The sequence below is a fragment of the Biomphalaria glabrata genome, chromosome 4, assembly GCF_947242115.1.
Source record: "Biomphalaria glabrata chromosome 4, xgBioGlab47.1, whole genome shotgun sequence".
In the NCBI taxonomy this organism is placed as follows: Eukaryota; Metazoa; Mollusca; class Gastropoda; family Planorbidae; genus Biomphalaria; species Biomphalaria glabrata.
The window spans coordinates 45,541,294-45,563,008 of NC_074714.1; the positions used below are offsets into that span (position 1 = coordinate 45,541,294).

A 21,715-nucleotide genomic window follows, 5' to 3' on the forward strand; every position below is an offset into this window, starting at 1 on the left:
TCAAAATGAACAGGTGTGTCTGTACAATTGGACACCATCAATGATAGGCGGCTTTCAAGCATTTACTTACTGAGCTCTTTATATGTAAGCATATGGAAAGTAGAAAGTTGGATAACCTATTTTTTATACAGCAACCATCAGCAGTCTAATTAACTTTGCTATCACCTGCTGGTATGGTAATACTTGACGTATTAGACTAATTAAAAAAGCATCGTATATCACTCGAACACAGCTACCATCTCTTGAAGAGCTTTTCCATGAAAGATGGCTTTCCAAAACATGATTCTTAAAGACAACCTTCCCCTAATAAACCACTGTTACATAAGAACTAAACAAATTGGTCGTCTCTTTGCCATTAGGACTAAAACTGAAAGATTTAAAAACTCCTTCATCACACTTTTGGTCAGAGTGTTACAAGGTCATCTGTCGTCATCGAAAACTACATCTAGAAGTCTAATTCATAAAGCGCTGGTTGTGAGTGTGTATGTGTTTCGTTTGTGAATGTTGTTCGTATTTGCTTCTACATTGTTATTGTACAGTAGTTACGCTGAGATGGTCAATTGTAGTCCAACTTAATTTCCATTGGATTGGACCAATAAAAAAAGTATCTTTTCGATTCTGCATTGATAGACAAAACTACAGTGTTCATTCTATACTAGATATATGAATTATTTATTCTCTTTTGGGTTGGATTTTATCAACAAATGTTCAACTAAAAACATCTCTCCCCCTTTTAGGTTATAAAGATTTCTTCTTTTCTAGCAACATTAATGGTTGATGTACAGATTGTACTCGAATAATTTGAGGTAAGATGAAAGGGATGTATATCAAACTCATGAAGATGTTTTAGGACCTACAACTAGCCCAACATCTAATCTTTAGTAAATAATGTGAATGAATGACTCGTTGAAGTTAATTCTTGATGACCCGTGGCTGGTCAGAACAAAAACAAATCCTATATTACTTCTTGTGATAAAAAGTAGGATGTCTATTATTTGACACATCTGCATTGTTCAGGCCCTATTATGCCCATTTAATCTTAATCTTTCCTAAAATTCCTATCAGAGCTACTAAAATGTATTAATATTTACAATTGATATATTTCTAAAATTCTTAATCTATAATAAAAAATATTGTGTACATATATTTTTACAAATGTATTCTCCATATTTTTCAGTAGAGATTAGATATTCCCCATGTTTCCTGAAACAAAAAAAGTCAACCAATGTCCTAGAGGCCACAATTTTCTCACCTATCAACACCCTATTGAAATACTTCCAACAGCCTGAAATTCAAGGCACATAAGGAGAAGAAGATCAAATAGAAAGTTAACAAACAAGACACGAAGGCTTGCTAAGTACATTGACTTGTATTTTAAAAAATAGTTTACAAATTACATTAACAAAAAAATCTGAAACAAAATCTATTGAAGATAGCCTAAGGTACCTTCATAGAAATAACATGTATGGACAATCCAAAAGAAGGCTCTCAATGGAATACAAGGTAAAAGATGAAAGATGCTCAACTTTATTTGTCCACTTATGAAAGTTAAAACAAATTGTACAGAAATAAATATTTAGCATATAAGAAACTGTTTCAGCAGAGGCGCAATGGCTGAGTGGTAAAGCGCTTGACTTCTAAACAGAAGGGTCCCGTGTTCGAATCCTGGACTTGAGAATTTTAATTTTGGAATCTTTAGGGTGCCTCTGAGTCCACCCAGCTCTAATGGGTGCCTGACATTAGTTGGGCAAAGTAAGGCGGTTGGTTGTTATGCTGGCCACATGAATACCTAAAACATGGGCCACAGAAACAGATGACATTTACATCATCTTCCCATTTTTACTTTGATCACTTTTACTTTAATTTTGCCATTCTCTAGCAATATTGTATGCAATGCTTTTGTATAAATCTGACTCAAGATCATATTTATGATATTGGGTAAAGATTCAGACTGACACATCTGTGCGTAATTTTGATATACATTTATAAAGAAAGAAACTGGAAGAAGTTATTTTTCAGTCTACATATACTGGCAGATTTTTACTTATATAACCATCAACAAATGGATAAAGTATTTTTGATACATTTTTGTTTCTTCCAATAAAATGTAATATCTACATTTAGTGGAAAAGGGAGGTAAGTGACTAAATTATAAAAATATTTTGAAGATGTAAAGCTAAATAAATACTGACAAATCAGCCCAATTCAAACACATGCACTTTTGAGACCCACTGGATTTCATCAAAGTAGCGTTCAATGATTGCAAACTTAGGTCCATGTTGCTGGTCAACTGCCATATTGAAAATAAACCCAGTGGAGTCCAAATGTAATTGATGAACACACTTCAAGTTTCGGAGAAGGCAGGAAAGGGTTAATGTGTCCATATAGCTAACAAACACAAGGCCTGTAGATGAAGATCAGATAAATTGTGTTATATTGATTGAGAACAAACAGTGTATACTTCATGAAACATATAACAAAAAGGTGCAATGGTTAAGACTTCAATTACTACTTGAAATCCTTTTGAGAAAAGTGTTCTAGATAATTACCTGGTCTCAGACTAAGTAAAATAAACATTATCATTGTTTTGTCAACAACAAAAAATCTCCCTTAAAAAACATTGGTCACAAAAAACAAAAACTCCATTTTAAAAATGCAACTTCAACATTAATGTTGTTAATACTAATAAAAAAAGGAAAAGAGCAATTCTTTAAACAAAAATTAAATACACCTATATGTATTCACAGCTAAAACTATGGGGAACTGGAATTACCATATCTTGTAGTAAATGCAAATATATGCCCTTGCAAAACAAAGTCTACCACATAAATAAAGACATCTTGATCCTGTAAGACTGCATGGCCACTCAGGTCCATTTGTGTCCACTTTGATAGAGATATTTTATTGTCTTTGTCTGTAATCACTTGACATGTCTCAAGTACACCATCACCTTGTTTAAGAAAAAATACTTTTTACTAAATTGATTCTAAAATTGGCTGCACATAAAAACAGAGAAGAAAAAAAAGCTTTAAAAAACACATTTTTATTAAAAAAAACATATAATTCAGAAAAATGAAAAAAAGTTATTTAAAAAAATGAATCAAGTGATCCACCTCATAGGCAATGCTTACTGTTTCTATGGTAAGCAAGACCAACTGTCTGCACTTTCCCCCACCAGAGTCAGGTTCCTACTCTAGTAGAGTGGACTTGGGGAAATCATTCAATTAAAACCCACACTGTACAGAAAAGGAAACTCTTAATTCCTGCTAGCTGAAAAGTGAATTGTTTATCAGACGAGAACAACTTTTACCCATTAAACAAAGAATGAAATCTCCTAACATTTGTATTTTAGTGGCTGGTTGAGGCAAAGAAAACTCAAAAACAGGAACACTGTGTGTAGACAAATTGGAGAACAAACAAATCTTTTGCTGTGCAGTAATCAAGGCAATCTAGATAGAAATAAATATAGGCTTTAATATCAAATAAAAAAATGTTTTAGCATTAAAACATATTAAACAGTTTGGTGTTTTATATGTTAGACTTGTTAGAGGGTATTATTTTTAATTGAATTTAAAATCATCCTTTATTATACTGCAGAAGATGACTTCCAATGGTTCAATATTTCCATTGTTCAACTGGGCTGTACAAATATACCTTCCTCTGTACATTAAGTCTAGATATAAAAATATCCATAAAAAAAAAATTGACCTATGTCAGAGTGCAACATGTAGCCTACATGAGCCAAGAAAACAAAACCTAATGAAATACTCAGAAAGACACAAAGATAGAGGCACATTTCTTATTCCATACACTAGAAAAAATATGTACAATTGCTCCTTCTTCTCTAGAGCAATTAAAGGCACATTTCAGAAAAATGTCAGTTATTAATAGTAACCAAAAAAACTAAAACAAATTAATTTCACTTATCTTATTCACGGAAAACCAGTAACACAGACTAAAAATGCAAAATACCTAGGTGTTATAATAAATGAAAAAACTGTCATGGAATCCTCATATTGATGACACTATCAAAAAATTAAACAAAGCATTATGGTTTATTAAAAGAAATTTCTATAAATCAAATAAGAACATAAAACTAAAATGTTATTTAACCTTGGTTAGGCTAATAATAGAATATGCATCCTCTGTTTGGGACCCCTTAACTCAAGAAAACATTAAAAAACTGAACAGACACAAAATAGAGCAGTGAGATTCATAACAAAAAAAAAATTCATATTTCACCAGAGTAACACCTTTAGTAAAATCGTAGAATTTAGAAAGCCTTCAGGATAGAAGACTCAAAAGTAAAGTAGCAATTACACATAAATCACTAAACCACAATCTTCAAATACAAAAACAATATCTAATAAAATACTCAGAAAGACACAATAATAAAGGCACATTCCTTGTTCCATATGCTAGGACAAATTTGTACAAAAGCTCCTTCTTCCCTAGTGCTATTAGAGCATCATCATCATCATCATCAAACTCCATTAGAGTGAGGGCTTGAGAGGCTCAAATCCTCTCTTGCAAAAGCCCTGGACAGAAACCCTGCTGTCTTGCGTAGTGCATAAATGTCGCCATACAGGTCGAGAATTTTGGGTTTCCCAGACCTGTCGAGATGGAGATCAGCAAGTCTGGGGCAGTCATGAGGCACGGTTTCCTCTTCTTCCCCGCAGCGGGGGCACCGTGAATCAAAATTTGGCCATAGCCGCGAGAAATATGAGCCAACAGGACAGTGGCCTGTCCTGCACTGTGCTATAATAGCTTGCTCAGGCCTGGACAGCCTCCACCACGGGGAAGTGCGGTCAGGGTGCCTCATGCGCTCCCAGACTCCACGGGCTTTTTGGACTTGTCCCAGCACTCAAACCACTTTTTCCATTTCTGTTTTTTGTATTATAGCCAGGGCTTGATGAAAGCTTACAGCCTGATCAGTGGGTGGAATTTGCCCTCCCTGGTGGGCCAAAGAGTCTGCGATTGTGTTGCCAGTCACACCTATGTGACTCGGTACCCACTGCATTATTACAGGGGTGCCATAGCGTTGTTTGATGTTATGTGAAGCCATGATGACAGTGTTGATATTGGGGGGCCATGGTCCGGGGCTTTGCAAAGCCTGTAGTACAGATTTTGAGTCAGTGACCACAACAATCTGTGTTGCCCTCAAATGTCCCTCGCCGAGTTGAGAGTCAATGACTTTTAAGGCTTCACAGACTGCCATGGTCTCCGCATCAAAACTGCAAACACTACCACATGGTCCAAAGATTTTGACTGTGTAAGAGCCAAGAAAGTCGATGTAGGCTCCATAGCCTGCTCTTCCAGAATCTATAGATGCCGACCCATCAGTGTATGCAAAAATAGCACTGGGCTTGAAGGTATTAATGGTCCCCAGAGCTAGGATTTGAAGGTCGTTAGATGAACGGCTTTGCTTAGTGGCATTAGGGTATACTAATTTCAAGCGTATGTCTGGGGTTGTTGGGCGACACCAGGGGGGAAGGGGATGAAAGCGTTGAATGTTTTGTTGGTTGGTGGAGAGGCCAGCTTCATCAGATAGTCTAGTGGCATGATGCATAAAAGACTGCATCTGGATATGTCTTCTGCATCTCCAACCATCCACTAGTTTTCTAGCTGGGAGGTATTCATCCAGCTCATAGCAGGTCAGTACTGACCTTTCCCTCCTAAGGGTTAGTGGACCTATATTAGCCATTATTTCAGCCGCATTTACTGGACTTGTCCTAAAGGTTCCACAGACAAATCTTAGTGCTTGGGACTGTATTTTACCAAGTTGTTCAAGAGCAGTCCTAGAGCCATAAATTTGCACAGGTAGGCTGTAGTCTATCTGTGATCGGACTGCTCCTAAATACAGGGATCGGAGCATATACTGCTCGGGCTCCCCACTTCGTGGATGCCAGCTTCCGCACAATGCAAAGTTTCCCTGAGGCCTTTCTTACAACATCCTGGATGTGCTCACACATTTTTTGTTTGCGATCTAAAGTTACACCAAGGTACTTGGGTAGCTTTTCCATGCTAAGAGCCACTCCATTGAGGGAGAGCTGGAAAGGTTGCCCGAGAATGCCAGTCCCGAGCGTGAACAGAGAATAGACCATCTTGGAGGTGTTTATTTCTAGCCTCTATTTTTGTGTGTATGAGCAGAGCGTATGGAGGTCTTCTTGTAGCACTTTTTGTATAGAGGTTGCGCTCCTTCCGGATTTCCAAAGGACAATATCATCAGCATATAGCAGCTTTTGGCATTTTAGCTGAGCCGGTAGGTCATTTATGAAGGCCGTGAAAAGAGCGCATGACAGGACGGAGCCCTGGGGGAGGCCGTGCTCGAGGGTCATATATCCGTCCCCGCACCCCCACGGCTCTTATCTTATGAAGCAAACCAGGCCGCCATACTTTATCATATGCCTGTTTTAAGTCAATGAAGACTGCGTATGTGCTTTCGGTCCTTTGGAATCCATCTGCTACGCTCTGCACAAAGATGTTGACTTGGTCTATAGCGGACATTCCAGCCCTGAAACCAGCCTGTTCTGGAGCTATAAGACGGGCACTCTCAAGGTACCAAACCAGACGCTCATTTACCATTTTTTCAGCCATCTTTCCCACACAAGATGTGAGTGAGATGGGCCTGTAGCCCTCAGCAGTGGAAGCATCTTTTCCCTTTTTTGGTATAGGAATAATGGTGGCACGTTTCCAGGCCCTGGGTAGATGACCATCTGCCCCAGTTCTATTTACGAATGCCAAGAGCACAGCCCTTCCTTTCCCCCCTACATGCTTAAGCATTTCGGGGGTGATACCATCCGGCCCGGGAGCCTTTTTAAGCTGGCATTTCCTTATGGCAGCATTAAGCTCGCCTATTGAGAATGGGGAGTTCATCGTTCCCTCAGCACTTTCGGTCTGTGGTTCCTTTCGGTCTTTTTTTTTCATCAGCTTTGCGAGCTTTATCAATGGCTTTAGACATTGGGGACTTCTTGGCAGCCTTGTTGATCTTAGCAAAATATCACTAAACCATAATGTTCAAATACAAAACAATATCTAATAAAATACTCAGAAAGACACAAAGATAAAGGCACATTCCTTGTTCCATATGCTAGGACAAATTTGTACAAAAGCTCCTTCTTCCCTAGTGCTATTAGAGCATGGAATGGGTTGCCTGAGCTAGACAGGAAAACCAGTGACTTAGCAGAATTTATGTCATTGGTTAATATGCATGACTTAATGCATGACCCGTAGGATGTAATCATCTTCTTTTTTGAAGTAACGTCTGTATTATATAAGATAATTAGAGAATGGAAAGCGTTGCCTGAATCAGCAAAAAAAAAAACAACTTGGCAGAGTTTAAGTCATTGATTAACATGCATGACTAGATTGACACATGAAATGCATAGGACATAATTATCTTCTTTTTTGAAGTAACGTCTGTAATCTATAAGATAAGATTAAAAAAATGACATAAAGTATAAAATTCTAATTAGTATGAATGGTGAGAGAAAGACTAGGTAAAGAACATGGAAGTGAAAGCCATAGCTCTCATTTCGACATGACAACAAGCACAATATAGGAATTGAAAAAAAAAACAAGAATAGCAGTATTCAAGTGTATTCTGGTAACTTTCTAAACTGTAAAGCTGCAATCTCTCTCTATATATATATATGTAAAGCATGCAAGTTAAAAGTCATTCAGTTAAATGCAGTGAAAAAGTACTACTGTTCTTTCAATTTCAAGAGAAACATTTTTATTGCATCAAATCATTCTAGAGAAACTATGGTTCTTATTCATAACCAACAATAATTCAAGTATATGTTATCCTTTTATGTTCTCATTTATAGTGTCTTTTTTTAGTTTAACAATCAGATTTTTCATTTATGGAACAAAGAAGCCCCTTCATTGCATGGAACACTATTCTTTACCTGCTGATGATTAATAGTGGATAGTACTTACTCTATCTTGATTGTATGAAAGGTCTAGCACCTCAGTTACTGGTGATGACAATGTGATAATCCTGTTTAATGTCATGTTAATGTCTTTATAATTATACATCTTAAATTTCTCTTCATCAAAGAGAAACTGCTTTTGGTACACTATGCAAGTGTCAGTCCAAACACTGGAAGTAAACAAAATATATATATATAAATAAATCAAAACCTATACTTAATATAATTATTCCTTTATTTTTTATTTTTTTTAACATATTAAATTCTATTATATTGTCATCATTTCTTTTTAATTACGGAAATCATAGTATGCATTTATTTTTTAAATTTTTTATTTCTTTCTTAAATCAAGCTAAAGATGCAAAAAGAATTGTCTAAATTTAACTTAAGTGCATTGGTTACAGCATAGAATTTAGAACATTATATAGCCTACAGCTAAATTGTAACTAAATTTGTAAAAATGACAAATCTGATATAACAAAGCATTTAAAACTATTACAATTTTATTTTTAATAAGTCTTATTTTCCATCTTATATTTTATAAATAATTTATTGCTGTAAACACAATATCTGTTACCTTAAACCAACACTTTTGGCAAAATTATCAGGCGGTTCACAAACTTCTAAATCTACGTCATCAATTTCCTCATCCTTGGAAGTACTGCTAGCTTAAGGAAATACAACATTTGCATAATTGAAGTGCAGACAAGCCTAATGCATATCATGGAAACAATCTTAAATAGGAGACTTGGGATTTGAAACTTATTGGAATCTGCATACACAATAACACTTGTTAGAAACTGCACTCCTAGTAAGACAGCTGGAGAACTTAAGAAAATGTTACAGATTTTTGAGACCTAAAGATAAGTTACACTCAAAGAAAGATGCCTGATTCTTTCAATAAAAAAGATGTGAAAAAGAGAAATTATGCCTTTAATTGAATCAGACATAGGGAAATATATTGATCACAGCTAGGTGTTATATTTGTAATTTGCATGTAAACCTGCTAAGTTCCAGAATCTATAATCAATTAAATTTATTATTATAATGATAAACAAAAGTCAAACTAGTATGACTTAAGAAATTATTTATGAAAAAAGCTAACTTTATTTTATTTTATCTCAAATTAAGTAAATCAACGTAAGTTGCTTAACATTATAATGAATTAAAAGAATATTCTTTTTACTTGTAGTAGTTGCCTTAAGAAAGGCTTTGAAATTACTGAAATAATTGTGATATATATTTAAAGTTGGTTTCATTTGGACTGCTTTTTTTTTTAAATAAGAATTTAAAATGTGTAAATATTTTGTCCAAGCAAAATAATTGCAATATTGAAGAAAATAACATAAAATGATAATTTCAGTCAATTGATAGAAAATTGGTAATTATTTCATTAATAAAAACATCATTTGTGGTATCAATTTAGTGCTGCATAAAAAAAAAAAGAACTTAAAATTAGTTGAAAATGGAATTACTAAGCACAAGTAAAGCAAGACACTTCTTCATCTTCTAGCTAGTTTATTGCCGCTGAGCTATATGCTCTTTTGCAGTCTGTGCCAAGACATGGCATGCTGTTTTTTTTGTTCAGTTGTTCCACACTGACATACAGAATGTTGGTTATTCAATTAAACACAGTTAAAATGATATTTCATGAGCTAAAGATATTCACCTGAAGATTTCAACACCACTGAATAGTTGTCATTTCCTCTTTGAACTAGAGTGACAGGGGCTAGCAACATATCATCCTCTAGTGACAACGGAGAAATCCAATCTGTGTCTTTGCAATGAGCCCTCAATCTCAGCTGGTCTGCTATACCCATTAAGTTGACACACTGGTCAGTGGAGATGAGAAATAAAAAACCATCTGCAAACAAAAAAACATGGACTAAAACACAGAATGGCTTTTTTTGGTGGCTGAATTAATGGGATTTACTTGTGTGTGTTTTTTTGTTTCATAAAATTCATAAATGAAATCTGTTGGTTTGTATGTAACAATGAATAATAATCTAGGCATTCTCCTGTTATTTCACTTATTGCTTCTTTGAAGATCTCAATAACCTGATAACTTTTGAATGAACTTAATTTCTTATTTTATTGAGATATATCAGAATCAAAATACTGGACTTGATGGGTTAATGCTATGACCATCTAAAGTTCAGTACATTGTATCATGATAAACATATTACTACCCCAACAAAGATTCTAATGAACAAGTTAATTTTTGTTTAAATACAGGTTAAAGAACTCTCTGTTTACACTTGAGAAAAATTGAAAGTAAAAGCAACAAGTAATGAAGACAGTGGAACCCAAAGTTGTTTCTAATCTAAATGCTTATTATAGTATTACTTGTACCAAATCTTTTAGAAGTATGAAACATATTTGTGTTGAACGATGGCACACTAAATGAAACCCTAAATACACACGAGCATTACAAAAAGAAAAACTTACAAATAAACTTGACATCAGACACCAGTTTAACACCACCCTCTGAGAAATGTTCGTTGTTTATTATTTTAGCCTTTCTCCCTACTCTTGTTAGTTGCCATGTTCTGTGAAGTCTGATGTAAAGCTCCTTCCATAATAATACATCATTGACATCACTGGAGTAGACCCAGGGAGCAACAGATTCCACACAAGGCTGAAGAAAATCACTAAACACAAACCTGAAGATGTAAAATGCTAGCAATATGAATGTTTAGGCCTTAAGTTTATGACCAAAATGTTTTTAAGATTAAACCATACTAGCATTGATAATAATTGTATTTATATTGTGCTGTAAACAAATATAGTGCAGATTTAAGGCACTTTGAGAACATAATAGACAAAACAACAACAACAAGAGTTTAAAAGGCCAACAAATAGAACTAAGTTTTGAATGGGTAAGTGTTGATGTTCTTCTTGAATGTAGAGAAACACGTTTGTCTGAGTTCAAAGGACAGCAAGTTCCAGATCCATTTCATTTAAACTGGCCACATTAGGATGCAATTATTTATTTATATTATGCACCTGGTCCAATTATACAAACTTGAACTATGTTACAAGATATAATAAACTGATATGTTAATTAGACTTTTGCTGAAAGACACAATTGATGTCATTGGAAAATATATTTACAAACTAATTCTTCAAAAAATCTGCACTCATGCAAAACATAATTTACTGTTTAAAAAAAGAGCGAATTCCAGGAAGCATTTTAACTTTTCTAGCTTTATTACATGATTTCTGTGTAAAAAAAAAAACCTGCACGTGAAGGAATGTCACCACCAACATCTTAGATAGCAATGGGGTTGTTCCGGATTTCTCCTGAGTCATGTGGTTGTTGTGTTTACATTACATGCCGTTCTTAGTTTCATTTAGTTTATAGTGGGAATCTGAAGCGTTTCAAGTCAATATTTAGTGGTTTTAATTTATTCATTAGAACCAAACTATAATTTTTTAATAACAGGAGAATGTAGAAATTCATTTTTTTTAATAGTTTCAACTAAAACAGATAGTTAAACCTTTGACAGAAGGTACCGAAGCGTTTGGCCTATAGTCTGCCATACTTTGATCTAGATTTCTTTATCTACACTACACTTACAGTTAAGTTCTTAGCATTCGGGTAAACAACCCTAGAAAAAAAAATTTACACTTTCATCCACCCCCTCCCTCTCTGCCCAAAAGTAAACAAGCTAGAACTTGAGTAGAACACTAAAAGTTGGACAGCAGACCAGTGTGTATTGAATTGGTCAGATAACTCTAGGCCTAGTCTAGTGTGTAGTCATATATCGACTAGTTGCTATAAAAGATTAAAGGACTGCTATGTGTTTTTCATTGTGCGTAATAGGCTTGAGTTGTCTAGCGAACAAATAACACATCTGATAGTCAAGGATAAATCTAGATTTACTTTTACACAGGCCAAATGTGTCTTACCCCGCCCTTTCATTGTTGGTTACTAAGTAAAATGGATCTAGATCTATTTCGTCTACCCATTTTTGAAACTTTACTATTACATTTTGTATAAATAAATCAGTATTCCACAACCACTGCAGACATCAAAAGCTAAAAAATAAAGTCAGTAAAACTTTGACTGCTTTTGTACCCCCAGCTACTGGACATAAATCTAATACTGCTTGTAAGATATCAACCTTTGCACATATTTCTCTGGCTGTTTAGATGAGCAAACTTTCTTCAATCACTTCTAGAACAAGATAAACAATATTTCAAAATAAAAGATTCCCAAGTCCATTGTCTGCATTTCAAATTGTGCTCCAGAGAAGGAAGTAGAAAATCTTCAAGCAAGCTAAATGAAGCTGTAAGATGGTCACTTTGCACAGTCATTCTTTGGAAATTTCTGCTTACATGACACAAAGAAATAATAGCTGCATGGGCGTAGCCAGGAGGGGTTCTTGGGGTTCAACCCCCCCCCCCCCCCCGAAATGAAATTAACCCCCCCCAGGGGGGGGGGGCGGAATTAAGTGACTGATTTTTGCTTTCATTTTGTTTATTTTAGGTGAGATTTTAATACTAAATCATCACTTACCACAGCACAGCCGAGGCAGTTTTGAGTTGAAAACCCTCTACCAGGGGGTTTTGAGTTTAAATCCCCCTACCAGTGGGTTTTGAGATTTAAAAAACCCCTATCAGGGGGTTTTGAGATACAAATCCCTCTACCAGGGGGCTTTGAGTTTAAAACCCCCTACAGGGGGTTTTGAATTTTAAACCCCCTACCAGAGGTTTTTGCTTTTAAATCCCCCTCTTCTATAAACAAAACAAAAAAAATGCAAACAACAATCCCCAAATTCCAACAACACAGTTGAGGAAGATTTTGATTTTAAAACCCATCCAAAATTTACGATAAACTCCATCTTCAATATAAAAAAGCAAATTACACACTCAAAATTCTATGAGCGTAGCCAAAGGGGGTTTGAGTTTACCCCCCCCCCCCTTTCCAGTTGGGGTTTGAAGCTAAAAAGTATCTCTTCAATATAAAAAAAAAGCAAATTACACACTATAAAATCTTGAGCGTAGCCAAAGGGGTTTTGAGTTTAAATCCCCCTCCTCCAGATGGCTTTTTCTTTAAAGTTTAAAACCCCTCCAGATGGTTTTGAGTTTAAAATTCCCCTATAGAGCGTTAGAGTTGAAAACCTCTCTCTTCAATATAATTTTAAAGCAAACTACAGTCACCAAATTCTATGATCGTAGCTAAATGGGGTTTTGAATTAAAAACAAAACAAAAAAAAAAAACAGAGATTTTTTAGTTTAAAATCCCTCAACAGATGATTTGACGAAAAAACTTTCCTTTTCGATATAAAATCTAAAGCGAAATACAGGCATGTAATTCCAAGAGCGTAGTCAAGAAAGGTTACACATTTCTACCAGTGGCTTGGGCTCAATTAATTAAGTGTGAATAGTCTTCTGCCCAAATTGAAAATCATTAAATGTGTCTCAACAAAGATGGCTAAGACAGATTTTAGGAGTCAGTCATAGAGATCGGGTCTAAATCAAAGAAATCATATGTCGAACTGGGAGTCGAATCCTTAGTAAGGTTGTGACAGAGCGTCGCATGAGGTTTTGCGGGACATGTTTTCCGACAAAATGAATTACGCAAAATAAGAGTTGCGGAAACAGCTTGCCGGAAAATGCGCTGAACGGCGCGAGAGGGTCTAAGTCAGTAAGAATAGCACATTAGGTTTTTGAAATAAAACTTTTTAATAGCAAGATAATGCACTGTACCTCAGAATATGCATTTTGTTGGCTTTCAATACCAGAAATAGTTCTCGGCGGCTGGGCTTCGCCCCGCGCTGGGTGAGCGCTGCGAACTCCCCCAGACCCCCTTGCTAGCAAGGGCGGGGAGTCTACAATAAACAATAAGCGTCTTCCGAAAGGGTCAGAATGTAATAAAGATTAATTATGTACACACACACTTACACACATATATATATATATATATAATTTTTTTTCCGCGGGGGGGAGGGGGAAATCCCCCCCAAAACCCTCCCCGAAAAAAAATCCTGGCTACGCCCATGGATAGCTGAGACTGACCACAAGTCGAAAGAGATGTGTCAACATCTGGACAAAGAAATGAAGGTCAGGGTGAGAAAGTGATTAGTTTATCTTATTCTCTTGTAAGTGCTTTGATCACCCTTTTGATCTTAATAAAGTAATTATAACATGCTTATGCATTTGATTCTTTTCATTTCTGTAAGATTCAGTCCCTATAAAAGTTATTCTTACTAATTGGTGGTCAAATTAAGTGGATTCACCTGCATACATATTAAAAGAAAATAGCATTTAGACAAATAAAAACAAAAGCATTAATCATAAAAGTATTTTTTAAAGTTTAAAATAGATAGTCTTAAATCAACTACAGAAGTTTACTTTTGCCAAATAGTGGGTTTGGCTCTTTCCTCTAAGTCACTTGAAACAGCACGGGTCCATTTAGAAACAGTTCTGAATTTGACAAAATCTTGTCCTCCTAAGCAGCATAAAATAATTTGCAAGACTTCAGGAGGAAGCTGAAATAATAAATTAATGTATTGTGAACTAAAAAATTAAAGTTAGATCTAGATATAGAGACAACTAAAAATATGCACAATCTGGACAATATTTGGCCTATAAGCAAAACAAGACAGGTTTAAATATTAAAAGTCTGGAAATTCTTGTCCTCCTTTAGATCTATATACAATCAGGAGAAGGCAGATGTAAATATGCAAAATCTGTAGGATGGTACAGATAGTACCATTAGAGGCCCACAGCCTGTGGTGTAGTGATAATGGTACTAAGGGGTTAATTGCACTTGGGCCCATTACTTATCACCAGTTGGGGCTTACATGAGAAGTTCGGTATGACACAGAAGTGCTAAAAAAAAAATTGCACTTTTGTAAAAACTGATTTAAAAATACAATCTTAAAAAGGACCCTCAAATGTTCTAAATGTTTTACAAAACTTTATATCAACTTCAAAACACTGACCTGTGTTTTAAGCTAGAGTCTATGTACCAGCGGCGTGGATGCAAGGACTGCTTCATGTAAGGAACTGTTTTCATCAAATTTATTGTAATGGTGGCTAGCCCTTATCAGGCATTTCTGAGGACAATTGATGCCAGATTGTCCCTTTCTTTTTATTTTTCCCTGTATGTTCATAAAACCATTGATAGTATTATAGGACTCTGGGAGAGGGGAGAAAGAGCGAGAGAACCTGAGATTAGGTGAAGAAATAATCAATGCGTTGAACGGAAAAAATAAGGTGACCATGACAATTAGGTCACAAAATAAAATTTCAACACAGATGCTAATTATTCAACCTACAGAGTTGGCTGAACAAATGCTCCAAGTAATGAATAATCGCCTATTATCCTTAAATTAACTGCAAGGCTAAAGCTTGATGGTGCTTCCTAATGAGTGATCACTATGATTATTTCATCAAAAGCAACCACTCATGCATTATGTTCACTGTGCTAAATGTTTAGAAAACGATAAACTGGTTTCTGACTTTGCTACTTAGAAGGCTAGAAAAATTTTAGTAAATAATGTTACATCCGTTTACAGTTAAATAGATATAATGCACATAGAACTGATAATAATAATAATAGTTTTTATCAATGATTGTTTTACAGCAGTGCTTTCGTAATGTAAATGTGTATCATGGGAAATAGAAGTTATAAAACATTTGTTTCTTCTTCATTTCAAACAACTTTAAATACTTTAATTCTGTTAAGAAGTTGTACAAACATTAACTTTAAAGACACATCTAGATTAGTATGGAGTCCTAACTTAATTGAAGGTTAGTGAAGGTTATTTTGTTATGACAATATTACTTAGAAAAAAAGTTACACTACTTCTTGCATTGGAATTCTTATTTTTGTTTAAGACTTAAGAGATAGTCACTCTTAGAGTCTAGATTGTAGATCTTGAGTCTAGATCTAGTGCAAATACTAATAGTCATAAGAGTAAGAGTCTAGTGAATACTTGAATAGATTAGGATTATTATCTAGATCTAGCATATAGTGTATATAGTTCGTCCATCGTGGTTCGATGATGACCACTTTGTCATCCAGGGGGCTGAGGGCTTTTGGTTTTAATTGGAGGGGGGGGGGGAATGATGACTTGCGCTAAAATTTTGATTTAAGTGAGAAGAATTCACGCAACATGTCGCCCTCACTCTCTCCCCCTAAAGCCCATCCTTTTCGGGAAGCAAGATTTGGTCAAGACGTACAGGGAAGAGTTTGGGTGCAGTGGATGACCAGAGACTTTCTGTGTGTCTTGTCCTGCTCTAGAGTGCTCCACATCACTGTGCTGGTAGTTGCCTTTCTGTCTGATTTGTCTAGTTTTGTGACGTTACGCACAGGCCGCCAAGTCCAGACTTCACATGCTAGGTTTGACAGTATATAATACTATATATACATAGTATATTAACATAGTTATAATATAGATAATTCTAGCTAGAAGTTCAACTAGAACTAGAAGGCTAGAATCCAAATGATTTATTATAGATCTACTACTACTACTATAAATTATAGATCAAGACTTAGAGTACTTAGAGTAAGTTAGAGCTCATCTGTTCCTAATCCTTGACAGTTTGACTGTCTTAAGTCACTTTAAAAAGTGACTAAAAAGTCTTAAGTGTCTTGACTTAGAGTCATTTATTGACATTATTTAATGTCTTTTGACACTTATTTAAAGTGACTTTTCAATCTTTTGTCGTAGTACTAGATCTACTAGAAGCTAATAGTATAGGCCTACTCGTAGCTGTAGGCCCCTAGCCGCCTAGGGCCCGTGCCGTAGGGGTAGGGCCGGCCGGAGGCTAGTTTTACTAGTTAGTAGTTAGGGGTGCTATGACAGTTCGCCTACTGCAGTAACACTAAACCGTTAACGGGAGTGTCAAGTGTTAGATAGCTAAATCCATCCATTTTTTCTAAGATAACTAGATTCTATATCTAATCTAGATCTATAGATCTAGATCTACAGTAGTCTCATCTCTTACCGACTCCATGCAGAAAATGCAGCAGACAATACACAGTTACAAACAGCCAGGCCTAACATTTGTATTCCAGTCAAGAGCAGTTCAATAATCGCAATGCCTTGCCTATATATATATATATATATATATATATATATATATATATATATATATATATATATATATATATATATATATATATATATATATATATATTATAATTATAACCCGTGCTCTCTAGATTATATACTATATATAATAAGGCTTGTCTTCGAGTCAGAAGATTAATGACGAATGCAGTAGGCTTATTTTCCGTGGCTACGCAGCCCCAACTGTGGCCTACATATTTTGCCACTCCAGGGCAAGCATAACCACTGTCTGCCGGTGGTCGATTAAGATTTTCTTTTCGCCGTCTGCGCCTGTCCTCGACATCGGATTTTCTTTTTTGTCTCAATTTAAATGTGTATCCCGCGGCCTTTACATAATGGACCTCATTCACCAATCGTAAACAAACAACATTTAGCCACATGATTCTCTATCTCTTCTATACAAATTACGATCTAATTGTAATACACAGTGGCTGCCTGGTCGTGAGGTTTGCGCGCTGGACTGTCGTTCGGATTAATCGACGGTCGAGGGTTCAAACCCTGCCCGGTCCCATCCCCCGTCGTCCTGGCGGAGGTTTGGACTAGGAAGATAAACTATCTTCAACTCTGAAGGAACATTCGAAACATGTAAAACAAACAAACAAAACAGTGGCTATCACGTGACAGTTTTTTTTTTCGTTGTATTGTTGTGGGCTAATCTAATCTGACTTCGACTATGTATCAATTATTACTTAACATTAGCCATAGAACATTACAAAATAGATATAGTTGATAACAACATTCAGTTCTATAAAATGAGACTTATTAACCACTGGGAAATCCGTCCAGTCTTTCTAAAACGTCGCTATATCTAACTACTATTCAACTACTGTTCAAAACACAACCTACTTCTAACATAACGCCATGTTGGTCCCTTGTTCGCCTAAGTCTACTACGTCATTAGTCTGTCTTACTACGTCATTACTTTTACCGTCGCTAAAACTATACACAATATATTTAATAAAACTAACATACTCTCTAAACTAGTACATTACAGTATTATCAATATTATCACGTGACTAAATCTTGTTTGTTTACGATTGGTGAATAAGGTCCAATGTCTATAATTTTAGCGGTCTCCCTTAGTAGTAGTAGTAGTTAGTGCAATAAACAGATCTGTTTGTCCTTGTACAATCTCCGGTGAAAACGTTAGGCTGCTATAGAGATCAATGTGCAATAGAGGAACATTCAATGGGAATTCAGTTCGATAACAATTGACAGCCTCAGCGTAACTACTGTACAATAACAATATAGACGCAAATACGAACAACATTCACACACGAAACACATACACACTCACAACCAGCTCTTTATAAAGCTCTTCAAGAGATGGTAGCTGTGTTCGAGTGATATACGATGTATTTTTAATTAGTCTATTTAGTCTAAGTCTGTGCCAATGAAGTATTACCATACCAGCATGTGATGGCAAAGTTAATTACACTGCTGATGGTTGCTGTATAACAAAGGTTAATTATTGTTTCGTCGATGTTAAATTAAATTTAAAATCTAAAATATCATGATGTTGTAAGTAAGAAGTGCTTTGAAGAACAGTTGTCTGTTTTACAAGTTTCGGATGTTCATTCAGGTTTGAGGATAAGCCCAGGACGAAATGGCAGCGGGCAGGGAACCAATCCGGGACGATCGAGGCCATCCGAACGACTGTCCAGTGCACATACCACACGACATCCTGCTTGAAAACGACATACAGGCTACAGCATTTGAAAGGCACAGACAGTAATGAAATAACGGCAATTCAACAGAAAAAAAAATGCTTCAACAAACAAGACAACTTGGCGTAATGTTAATTCTAGTCTGCCTCAACCCTCAATAGCCAACAACATCGGACAGATCTGATATTGCTTATGCTAACTTTGCGTTCATTGTTTGTTTTCTTTGTTGGAAGCCCTATCGTGGTCAGAATGTCCTTTGTAATAACTAATTTTCTTTGTTTATTATTTTAGCCTTTCTCCCTACTCTTGTTAGTTGCCATGTTCTGTGAAGTCTGATGTAAAGCTCCTTCCATAATAATAAATCATTGACATCACTGGACTCGAGTTGACCCAGTTAGCGTTTAGATCTATGCCCGAAGAAATTCCAATCGGAAACATAATAACATGAAATAATAATAAAAAAAAAAGAACGTCCCTGGGTGGGCTTGAACCACCAACCTTTCGGTTAACAGCCGAACGCGCTAACCGATTGCGCCACAGAGACTGATGTTAACACAACCAACCTGTAGATCTATGTGTAAACAGAAGACATGTCGCATTTAGCTAAGATATGTCTTATTATTTCATATTATAAAAGCTTTGACAACAATAATATTTTTAGAAGCCTTTTTTTTTTCATTAATTCTTAAGGTAGTCTAATTTTTTTCAGGTACAATATTTTAAAAGTCTACTTCTTAATTGTTTGTTTGTTTTTTTCTAAAAAAGACCAACGAAAATTGACATTTAAAATTCGATTTCAGAATCGCTATCGTTTGTTAACTTTTCTTTATCTTCACTTTAGATAAAATAAGATAAAAGCTCTCAATGGAACAAATGTCTATAATACTTTAATAGGATTATTTTTATATTTAAAATATAATTAGGCCTAGGCATATTGAACACGTTGATAGTAGTTGATACTAGGCCTACCGTATTTTCGTACATATAGTCCGTGGCAGTGCTTTTTGTTAAAAAAAAAAAAAAGGTGCCCACACATTAGTTCTCCCCTCTCCACGCAGCTGATGTATCCAAAGGAACGACAGTGCCGATAAAGTTTGGGGTCAGCGGCGTCGCAGGTTCTGCCAGGGTGTAGCCCTGAGTGCTGCAAACTGCCTTAGAGTCGCCAGCTCGCCTGATTTTTCCTCAGGGTTGACTCCGGAAATCTTTCATAAACATAGCATAATGAAAACTAAGGCCATACCGGTATGTCTTTATATATCCTACCGGTAGGCCTATGTCTTTATATCTCCTACCGGTATGTCTTTATATCTCCTACAGTTAACTGGTGGTCGTTCGTCTGTAGCTCCAAAACAGCTAATACAACTAAGAAAAATGTAGGCGTATTAATTCTTAATGTAGAACTTGAAATAAAAATAAACACCTTTCTTTTAAAACAAAAACTGAAATAACATTTTATTTATAAATGTTCACAGATTCAACTTGTACGTAGAAATATGTAGAAACACAATTGAAATGGTAATTTAAACAAGATATTGGTCACTGAAAATCAACGTCTTGTCTGTATAACGTCTTGTCTGTCTCACGTCTTATCTGTCTCACGTCGCTTGCTTGTTCCTCCCTTTTCACTTCACACCAGTATTTATTAACTTAAACTACGACAGACCACCTCGGGATTTCATCAGAATCTTTTTAGTCTGCTCAACCAATTTAACCATCCGTCCACATTATTTTCATGTTTTGTTTTTCTGAAGCCCCCACATACAGTTCATAACAGTAGGCTACTCGTATACGATACTTTCATACGTTGGTTTATGCATTGACTACTTACTTGTAATTTTAAACAAAATCAAGAATGCATTGCCTATCATTCACTAGTTAGATCGATATGAAAACCAAATTATCCGCAACTTAAAAAGAAAATGATAATAGCAATCGACAAACATTTTTTGAGACAAAGTTTGTTAAAATGATAAAAACGATCTCATATAGGTACCCGGTATTCGAGGTCACTGTCATACATACTATTTAGGTACGAGTTTGTGTGCCATGTAAGCCTTAAGTGTCGTGTGACCCACCTGGGCAGCCCACGAGTTTGTAGTAAAAAAGACTTTCGATATAAAAACTATATTAAAAATATGAATCGACAATCATTTTAACAATCAATTTGTGTAATTAACTTATTGTAGGCTTCTGTTAAGGTTCAACAAAAAGTACAAACTAACGATAGTTTTTGGAATTTTTGGTGGGAGAGGTTGATTGTGGTGGAGGTTTGAGACCCTGAGCTAACCGCACCTGGTGACACTGACCCTAGTGACGCAAGTATTTTTTTAAAAGAATTGGAAAAGCCATGCACGGAGTGAACCATTGTGACTACAAGAAAACTGAATCAGAACTAATGTCATATCGGTCCAATATATCATAGAAGTATATTGACCGTATCTATTTATAGACACATGAGTCTAGAAGTGGCATAGTGAACATAGCTGGCACCCCGGAGCACGGTACTTTATTGACTCCCCTTTTTAGTATGGTGCCCCTCTGACAGTGACGTCCGGGGCATGATGCCAACCACACTACGCCTCTGATGTCTATAGTTCTCAATAAGGCAGAGAGAATTGTTTAGATCAACCCTATGTACAAGAAACTAGGGAGTATAAAGCTCTAGATCTATGTTTCCAGTTTGTTAGAAATGATACTATTTATACCCGGATGTTTAGACTTCCTAGTTTGAAATATTTAAAAAATGGAATTTCCAGTACACGTCATCGAACTCTGTGTAACTGTCTAAGTCTTTTAACCAGTTCCTGGAATATTGGGCTCTACGTGTCCAGGGGTAACACCAAACTCGGCGAAATTGTGTGGGTATATAAGACAAGATCTCATGTTTGCGACCCCATCCCCCCCCTTCTTTCATGCTCGTTCTGTGAAATGTCACCTGATATAGATCTTGTTGCATCGGCTTCAATGTATCAATCCTCCACAAACTTAAATTATATAGGCCTATGCAAAAATTAATAAACTAAAT

General features: G+C 35.8%; 1 protein-coding gene and 1 non-coding gene across 3 annotated transcripts; both read right to left on the bottom strand.

The window, feature by feature from the left end:
* Positions 1-1,378: 1,378 nt before the first annotated feature.
* On the bottom strand, positions 1,379-16,976 carry LOC106067045 (uncharacterized). 2 transcript variants are annotated; one of them, XM_056028011.1, is made up of 9 exons: positions 16,899-16,975; positions 14,295-14,431; positions 10,383-10,597; positions 9,604-9,798; positions 8,512-8,602; positions 7,942-8,104; positions 3,311-3,449; positions 2,774-2,950; positions 1,379-2,404 (listed from the first exon to the last, which is right to left on the bottom strand). In XM_056028011.1, exons 1-9 carry the CDS (start codon positions 16,905-16,907, stop codon positions 2,196-2,198), a joined length of 1,335 nt encoding a protein of 444 aa, XP_055883986.1. In that variant the 5' UTR covers positions 16,908-16,975; the 3' UTR covers positions 1,379-2,195. The 2 variants fall into 2 exon arrangements, with proteins under 2 accessions (XP_055883986.1, XP_055883988.1); XM_056028013.1 differs by lacking the exon at positions 1,379-2,404 and having other exon boundaries at positions 2,813-2,950; positions 3,340-3,449; positions 16,899-16,976.
* A 2,184-nt stretch (positions 16,977-19,160) lies between these two features.
* Trnan-guu (transfer RNA asparagine (anticodon GUU)) lies at positions 19,161-19,234 on the bottom strand. The gene has a single exon. It is a non-coding gene; the product is annotated as a tRNA-Asn (tRNA).
* Positions 19,235-21,715: the final 2,481 nt, after the last annotated feature.